Genomic DNA, 9,194 nt, shown 5'->3' on the forward strand with positions numbered 1-9,194 from the left:
AGCTTAATGGAGAAGTATGGATTCTATTCTATAATGGCAGTTTTATGAGGGGATATGGTGAAATTAGTGTTAATCTAGCAGTGACAGGAGGCCAATTTAGAGGCAGGGGAGCTATGAGTTTGGAGACAGATGCAATAAACCAAGAGAAAAGCTTGAGTTTGGGTGGTAGCAATGAAGACTTAGCAAAAATGATAGAAGTGAATGCGCCCAAAATGATTCGCAATGCATGGCTGACAACGCATTGGAACAAAGATGAAGAAAAATTTAAGATTGACTTCAACATTTTAAGCCTAGGTAACTAAAACAGTACTATTTGTTGAAATAAGAAGTTTGAAAATAGGATTTATGGAGCAGGGGCAGTAGAAGATCCTTTCCTTAGCCACATTAAGTCTGGGTTGAGGAGGGGTATCCTCATAACATGTAGTTATCTTCTAAAGCTTTTACCCATCCAAACGGATCACATCTGTGGTAGTAGCAACAGAGCATGATTTATCAATACTAAGTTGATACTTTCCTTTCAAAATCCCTTGTTTATGTCTTCAGTTAATTGCTATAAAAAGCCGTACAATGTAATGTCCATATCCACATCTTACAAATGGTATTGGCCTGGCCATTAACAAAAGAAAAAGGTTTATCTTTTAAGTTTAGTCTACTAGTTTGCTTAGAATCAACCATCTTTGCTTCACCAAGTCAAATTCCCCTACCAATTCATCTCAAAACCTAGAGAAACTAAGTAATTTAGAATAATATGCTAAAGATGCTTAACAAAAATTTGTTGATTGGTTGACTTACACTAAGAGAAGTAAATCCTATTCACTCCTTAATGTCTCCTTTGAGTTAGCTGCAAAATATAATCGGATAGAACTTTGCCTCCAGTCTTTCCTAACTGGTTTCTGTAATAATCATTTCAGTGCTCAGGACTGCCATTACAGCTCCATTTATTTGTTCTTTTCTCATATATAGATTTTTACGAGGTCATGAAATAAAAGTATGACTTAAAATTTTCACTTACAAAGCTGAAAATTACTTTAAGTTTTATTGACAACTGTGTAGATAGGGTTTGCCAGTTATATAAGATATGCTTTGGGTGTTAAGTGAAGGTCATTCTTTTCTTCATAGCATTGCTGAATCTTCTGTAACAAATTTTATGCTACTTCCAACTATTTAACAAATTTTATTGCATGCCAGGCAGTGGAGAAATAAAGTAAAATAAGACCTGGTCCCTTCCTTCAAGGAACGGCTTTGCATCAGTGGGAGAAGAGGACTAAAAAATGCATAATTACCATACATTATGAAGCATTGCTCTATCTGTATGTTTGCAGTGGGTATTATACATGCACTAGAAGATGAGGTCAGAGAAGGCTTCCTTGAGGAAGGGACGACTGTGCCAAGGAAGGGCAGGGAGGTGGGGTGGAGGGAGAAGGGCACTTCAGGTAGAGTGTGGCATGGTCAGATGCACAGAAGCTCCAGAAAACATGATGCTCTCAGTGAAACAGCTTTTGGATGTTTGTGACATTTTTCTTCACTTACCAAATTGTACTGTTGTAGAGATGTGCTGTTTTATCTAATGCTTTAGACAAAAAATTACTCCAGACAGTGATCAGAACCCTGACTTTGCTCCTCCTTGTTTGATGGGTATTGCATCATCTTACCGGGGGTTCTCACATACGTTTAAGCATCCTCGCTAGCTTCTGTAAAATAATAATCGGACACATTTGTGTGCTTTCTCTTACCCTGTCCACAGAACTTTTGCGACTTTCAGGACCAGTCATGCAGCAGTCCCAGCAGTCCCAGCAGTCCCAGCAGCCCCCGCCCCCACCCCCGCCGCTGCAGAAGCAACCTCCACAGCCACAGAAGCAGCTACCCCAACAGCCACCCCAGCAGCAGCAGCAGCCCCAGCATCACCCCATGACAAATAACCCTCAGTCCGAGTCCGGCAACTCCTACTCTTCCTCTGGATCAGCCAGTCTGTACATGAGGCGGCCCAATCCCGTTATCCAAGCTTATCCGGGCTCTTCACACACTGCAGATATTTATGGAGGCGCCAGCCCTATGAACCTCTATTCCACCTCATCCCAAGCTACAGGTTCATATTTGAATTCTTCTAATCCCATGAATCCCTACACTGGGCTTCTGAACCAGAATACTCAATATCCATCATATCAATGCAATGGAAATGTATCGGTGGACAACTGCTCCCCGTATCTGGGTTCCTATTCTCCCCAGTCTCAGCCCATGGATCTATACAGGTATCCAAACCAAGACCCTCTCTCTAAGCTAAATTTACCACCCATCCATACACTTTACCAGCCGAGGTTCGGAAATAGCCAGAGTTTTTCCTCTAAGTACTTAGGTTATGGAAACCAAACTATGCAGGGAGATGCCTTTAGCAGTTGTACTCTTAAAACAAATGTACACCATGTAGGGACATTTCCTCCTTATTCCACTCATGAGATGGATGGCCACTTCCTGGGAGCCGCCTCTAGATTACCACCCAATTTGAGCAATCCAAACATAGACTATAAGAATGGTGAACATCCCCCATCGTCTCATATAATCCATAACTACGGTGCAGCTCCGGGCATGTTCAACAGCTCTCTTCATGCCCTGCATCTCCAAAACAAGGAAAATGACATGCTTTCCCACACAGCTAATGGGTTCTCTAAGATGCTTCCAGGTCTTAGCCATGATAGAACTGCTTCTGTCCAAGAAGGCTTACACAAATTACAGGATGCCGGTAACCAGGAAAAGCAGCCTTCTGCCCCCGAGGACAATGATGAAGTCTGGTCAGACAGTGAGCAGAGCTTTCTAGATCCTGACATTGGGGGAGTGGCTGTGGCTCCAACTCATGGGTCAATTCTCATTGAGTGTGCCAAGCGCGAGCTTCATGCCACAACCCCTTTAAAGAATCCCAATAGGAACCACCCCACCAGGATCTCGCTGGTCTTTTACCAGCATAAGAGCATGAATGAGCCAAAACATGGCTTGGCGCTCTGGGAAGCCAAAATGGCTGAAAAAGCCCGAGAGAAAGAGGAAGAGTGTGAGAAGTATGGGCCAGACTATGTGCCTCAGAAAACCCACGGCAAAAAAGTGAAACGGGAGCCCACTGAGCCGCATGAACCTCCCGAGCCCACTTACCTGCGCTTTATCAAGTCCCTTGCTGAAAGGACCATGTCCGTGACCACAGACTCCACAGTAACTACATCTCCATATGCCTTCACTCGGGTCACAGGGCCTTACAACAGATACATGTGATGTCGCCCCTTGTGGTGGGTACCTCATTTGAAAAGACCACAACCAACCTGTCCGTAGTGTAGTTCTCATGACAGGGGCAGTGGGGAAAGGACACAGGAGTCCTGGCAGATGTGGTGGGAAGAACCTCAGCTCACCAGCAAAAAAAGAGGTCATCCTACCATAGCACTTAATGTCCAGTGACTCCTAAGTGGTCACAGATGGCATCTAGGCAAAAGACCAAAGCATTCTATGCAAAAAGAAGGTGGGGAAGAAAGTGTTCCACAATTTACATTTTTAAACACTGGTTCTATTATTGGACGAGATGATATGTAAATGTGATTTTTTTCCCCCTTACAACTCTACACATCTGTGACCACTTTTAATAATACCAAGTTTGCATAGTCATGGAACACAAGTCAAACAAGTACTGTAGTATTACAGGGGCAGGAATTTTAAAATACCATCTGGTGCTGAATATACAATGTACTGAAATACTGGAATTATGGCTTTTTAACATGCAGTTTTTACTGTAATCTTAATATTAACTTTTATTTATCAAAATAGCTTACAGGAAGCATAAATGAATAGACAGCAAAACACTGAATTTGTTTGGATGTTCTAAGAAATGGTGCTAAGAAAATGGTGTCTTTAACAATTGAAAATTCAATGCCTTTATATCATCAAGATGCTATCTGTGTACTCCAATGCCCTTGAATAATAGGGGTACCTTTTCATTCAAGTTTTTAGCATAATTACCTATTCTTACACGAGGTTCTTGTTTTTTTTTTTTTAAATGTGGACATTTAAAGGCCTCTGGATTTTGCTCATCCAGTGAAGTCCTTGTAGGACAATAAACGTATATATGTACATATATGTATACACATATGTATATGTGCACACACGTATATGTATAAATATTTTAAATGGTGTTTTAGAAGCACTTTGTCTACCTAAGCTTTGACAACTTGAACAATGCTAAGGTACTGAGACGTTTAAAAAAAAAAAAAAAGTTTACTTTCATTTTAGAATGCAAAGTTGATTTTTTTTTTTAAGGAAACAAGGAAAGCTTTTAAAATATTTTTGCTTTTAGCCATGCATCTGCTGATGAGCAATGTGTCCATTTTTAATATAGCCAGTTAAATCCGCAACGGGGCTTACTGGATTCAAGGGAATACATTAGTCCACAACACGTGTTTTCTGGTGCTCATCTCACATGCTATACTGTAAAACAGTTTTATACAACATTGTATGACAAGTTCATTACTCAAATACGTAGTTTTAGGAATTTTCTCTTAACTGCAGGTAATAACAACATGCTACAGACATAACAAAGCTGGTTCACTTAAGCTGATGCTATTTTATGGATCTGTATGCTCTTCAGCAAACCGAATGGCAGTCTGCTTTTGTGTTGATAATTGTACATTGTGATGTTGTCATTTCTTAGCTTAAGTGTCCTCTTTTCCAGGAAGATTGAGCAGACTGATGCCTGCATAAGATGAATAAACAGGGTTAGTTCCATGTGAATCTGTTAATTAAAAAGAAAAAAACAGGCAGCTGGTTTGCTGTGGTGGTTTTAAATCATTAATTTGTATAAAGAAGTGAAAGAGATGTATAGTAAGTAAATTAAATTGTAAACAAAACTTTTTTAACGCAATGCTTTAGTATTTTAGTACTGTAAAAAAATTAAATATATACATATATATGTATATATATATATATATATATGGATTTGAAGCAGAATTCACATCATGATGGTGCTACTCAGCCTGCTACAAATATATCATAATGTGAGCTAAGAATTCATTAAAGGTTTGAGTGATGTTCCTACTTGTCATATACCTCAACACTAGTTTGGCAATAGGATATTGAACTGAGAGTGAAAGCTTAGAGCATCGTGTACCATCATTTTTTTTCCAAGTCTTTTTATTATTATTATTATTATTAAAAAAAAAAAAGCATACCTTTTTTTCAATACTTGATTTCTTAGCAAGTATAACTTGAACTTCAACCTTTTCATTCTAAAAATTCAGGGATATTTCAGCTCATGTTCTCCTTATGCCAACATGTCACCTGTGTTTATGTAAAATTGTTGTAGGTTAATAAATATATTCTTTTTTCAGGGATTTAACCCTTTTATTTTGAATCCCTCCTATTTTACTTGTATATGTCCTGATGTAACTAAAACTAATTTTGTAAAATCTGTTGGCTCTTTTTATTGTAAAGTAAAGCATTTTAAAAGTTTGGGGAAATCTTTTGACTGTTTCAAGCAGGAAAAAAGAATTACATGAAAATAGAATGCACTGAGTTGATAAAGGGAAGATTGTAAGGCAGGAGTTTGGCAAGTGGCCGTTGGCTAGAGTCTCTCGACACTCTTAAGAGTTTTTGACCCCGTAGCCAATACAGTAGAGCGCCACGAGGACTTCCCTCCATAGGCAGAACGCGTAGGGGTGTGGCGTGCAATCCACTGGACAATTACATTTTGGTCTAAGTACATTTGTGCTTTCTAACATTTCAAATAAATTCTTAAACGAGGCCTTGGAGTTTGGTCAAGTCCTTATAACATGGCTTTTGTCTTTTTTAAAAAATCGCCCCACAGTTTTTGGCTGTGACCAATTTACAAACCTTTTAAAAACGTTTGCATATGTCAGACTACATGATTTCAATATTGTGCATACACCATGTATCCAACCCCAAATATCTGGCTAGTCCGTGCACATCTGTTGGTTTGAATCAGCCATCCCTATATGAATGTCTGCTTTCTGCATCATCCACTGTCATTTGTCAAACTGCTGGCCCAACAGGAACAAGAAGTGTAGTTCGGGGTTTGGAGAGCGGGAGGGAGGGAGGGAGGGAGGAGGAGAGGAAATCAAGTGGCATATTGTAAATATCAGATCTATAATTGTAAATATCACACCTGCCTCAGTTAGAATGAATGGAAGCAGATCTCCAATTTGCTTATATAGGAATATCAGGTTAACTATATAGCCATACTTGAAAATGCTTCTGAGTGGTGTCAACTTTACTTGAATGAATTTTTCATCTTGATTGACGCACAGTGCTGTACAGTTCACTTCTAAAGCTAGTGGGTAACTTGTGTAGGAAACTTTTGCAGTTTGACACTAAGATAATGAACTCTGTGTGCATTTTTCTATGCTTTTTTTAAAACTTAGTTTCATTTCATTTTCATGTTCGGTTTGTCTATAAAACCTGAGGATGGTTATAAATACTGTAAGTATTGTAATGTTATGAATGCAGGTTATTTGAAAGCGTTTATTATTATATCATTCCTGATAACGCTATGTGAGTGTTTTTAATAAAATTTATATTTATTTAATGCACTCTAAGTATGATCTTCGTTGAAGTTTCTGTTTACTGCCTGAATTGCTGCTACTTCAATGAGACAAGAGGGAATGGAAAGAAATTGCTTTTTAAAGATACTTTTTAGATGGTTACTTGTTAAACTGTACCTAAAATAATATCTGGATAACTAAAGCCAAATTTTTTCTCTAGTGAAATAGCCTAGATATGCAACTTCTTTTTTTCCCCCCCAGCTTACTTTAGCCTGTTCGCTTTGTGTGTGTAGCCAGTATTAGGGATGGCGCGACAGACAGCACTTCTGCTGACCCTCCATCCTCTAGCTGAACTTCGGGCACCTCCCACTTTTCAGATTTGCTAGTCATTGCCCAGGGCGAGGGGAATTTGAGATTCTGTGAGCTCCAAAGCTTCTCCCGCTAGGGTGCCACACTGACCCTGACCCGGGCTGCCAGGGGCTGGAGATGCTGTAAATGAAGGTGGAGGCAGACTTGCTGCTTAGGAGCCTGCAGGTGAACTGGAATGCGAGAGAAGCTCTACCTGCCCCCTGCCCCTCGGGAAATACTGCCAAGAATGAACCTTTACAGGCAGGCAGGGGGGCACACAGCTCCCCTGTCTCACTGGGGCACTTCTTCCTTGCCTCAGTCTCTTCAGTTGGTTTGTCATCACCCCTCCCCCTGTTTGGGGTAATTCTAGCTTAGCTTTGACCCCTTCCCGACTCTTTGACTCTCTACTCCATCAGCTGTGTGACAACCAGACTGTGAGAAAAGGCCTTATTTATCAAGGACCTTCTCCTCAAGCTACTGAGAATTTTAAATTGGTTTTGTTGGGTTAGAGGGCAGCTGGAGTTGAGGATATTGGGGTTGGGGGTGGGGGGGGAGGAAGGCCGGGGGAGCATCTTTTCTTTCCAGTCAATGTGAGGGGAGAATGCTTGCTGGGTGAAGACACTTGCTCACCAACCAGTCACTGGGCTCACCACTGAGGCTCGGGGTGCTTTCTCTCTGCCTTCCTCCCTCCACTCTCTAGTTGTTAGAGTTCACAAAAGACGCTTAGAAGAGAATTAACTGCAATTAGAGATTGTTTCAGTGTTAGCAGCACTCTTCAGTTTCAAAGAACAAAGATACTTTTGTTTCTCTATATTGGCGGCCACCTGCCTACATTTCCCTCTCTCTTACCCAGCAATTTCTCACAAATTTCTGTGTTTGTCTAGTCCAACACACTCCTGAAAAGAGCAGCTATTTTTCCCACATATACACTCAACAAATATGCTTTCTTCGGGGCTTCCTTTTATGTTTCAAAAGGAATTTCTCTACCCAATTTGACATTTTACTCTCTAATCAATTCTTAATTCAAACTGAAATGGGATTTAGTGAGTAAAATAGTTAACATAAAGGCACTCTACTTCTTCCTTACCCCCATAAGAATGAATTCAGAGGATTTAAATCACTAAGAATTTGTGGGCATAACCACTGAGCACTTGCTTTTATTCCTTACACAGAATAGTCACATTAATAGAAATCTGGGTGTTGTCGCTTGAAACTTAAGATGTCTGTGGTGCCCTAACCCTTCCCTCATGGGTAGCTCTTGATTTGGCTCTAAGGAATACAATGAAGTACAAGTAACAGCATAGTAGAAAGCACCTGCTTCGGGATTCAGCCTTGCATTTTCACTAGTTGTGTGCCATCAGCCTCATCTGTAAAAATGAGTAAAATAATGCATCCCTCACAGAAATGTGGTGGGGGTTAAGGAGAATGTAAAGCTTTAAGCACACACTAGAATAAACAGCTATTCTCACAAAATTTTTCATCTCCCTCCTGCTCCTTTGCTTAATGCTAGAAGACTCAGTCCACTGAGCATACCTCAGTGCTCACCTAGCTGACTCCTGCAGCTTCTCTCCTTTCTCCCTAAGGGCAGGCGCCCGAATTACCTCACCTGACAAAATGGGTTTACATACCAGTGTAAAAGCTCTTGAAGAAGCACTACTAGAACCTCAAAGCTAGAGAGACAGTGACAAAATGAGGAAATAATCCCCTGTTTGGTGATCTCATAAAGCCTCAAATTGATTTTCATACAAGTTAATGATCCTCTAGTTACTGTGTGAAAACTCATAGTTGAAATGATGGGACAGTTTCTAACATACGAAATACACAAAGACTAAAAAAAAGTCCAAACAATTTAAGAGTTAAAAGAGGGGCGCCTGGGTGGCTCAGTGGGTTAAGCATCTGCCTTCAGCTCGGGTGATGATCCCAGGGTCCTGGGATCAAGCCCCGAGTTGGGCTCCCTGCTCAGTGGGGGGTCTGCTTCTGCCTCTGCCCCTCCCACTGCTCATGCTCGCTCTCCCTCTCTTTCTCAAATAAATAAATAATCTTTAAAAGAAAAAAAAGTTAAGAAAAAAAATTCAACCAGAGAAAAAATAAATTAAGGAAACTATATTTTAATTTCTATTATTTATATTACATGGAATCAGTGTTTACAATATCCATGTTTCAAATATGCATATTACAAAATATTTTTAAAGCAGAGTATGTTAAAATGGAAGGGAGACACTGGCTATGTTTTAAATATTGTATTTCATTAACTTTAAAAGAACTTCACTTTTATATTCCCTAGGCCATGACATACAATAAAGAACTACAGCTCTGGGTTCA

At 40.1% G+C, this 9,194-nt stretch overlaps 1 protein-coding gene across 1 annotated transcript in view; it reads left to right on the forward strand.

Annotated features, from left to right (window-relative positions):
- Nucleotides 1-6,568, forward strand: part of TET2 (tet methylcytosine dioxygenase 2) — a 138,988-nt gene extending 132,420 nt beyond the window's left edge. The window contains exon 11 of the mRNA XM_036094776.2: nt 1,745-6,568. Within this exon, the coding sequence (XP_035950669.1) occupies nt 1,745-3,255 (1,511 nt within the window). The 3' untranslated portion in view covers nt 3,256-6,568. The remainder of the gene's footprint in view (nt 1-1,744) is intronic.
- Nucleotides 6,569-9,194: the final 2,626 nt, after the last annotated feature.

The sequence above is a fragment of the Halichoerus grypus genome, chromosome 3 (genome assembly GCF_964656455.1).
Source record: "Halichoerus grypus chromosome 3, mHalGry1.hap1.1, whole genome shotgun sequence".
Taxonomy (NCBI): domain Eukaryota; kingdom Metazoa; phylum Chordata; class Mammalia; order Carnivora; family Phocidae; genus Halichoerus; species Halichoerus grypus.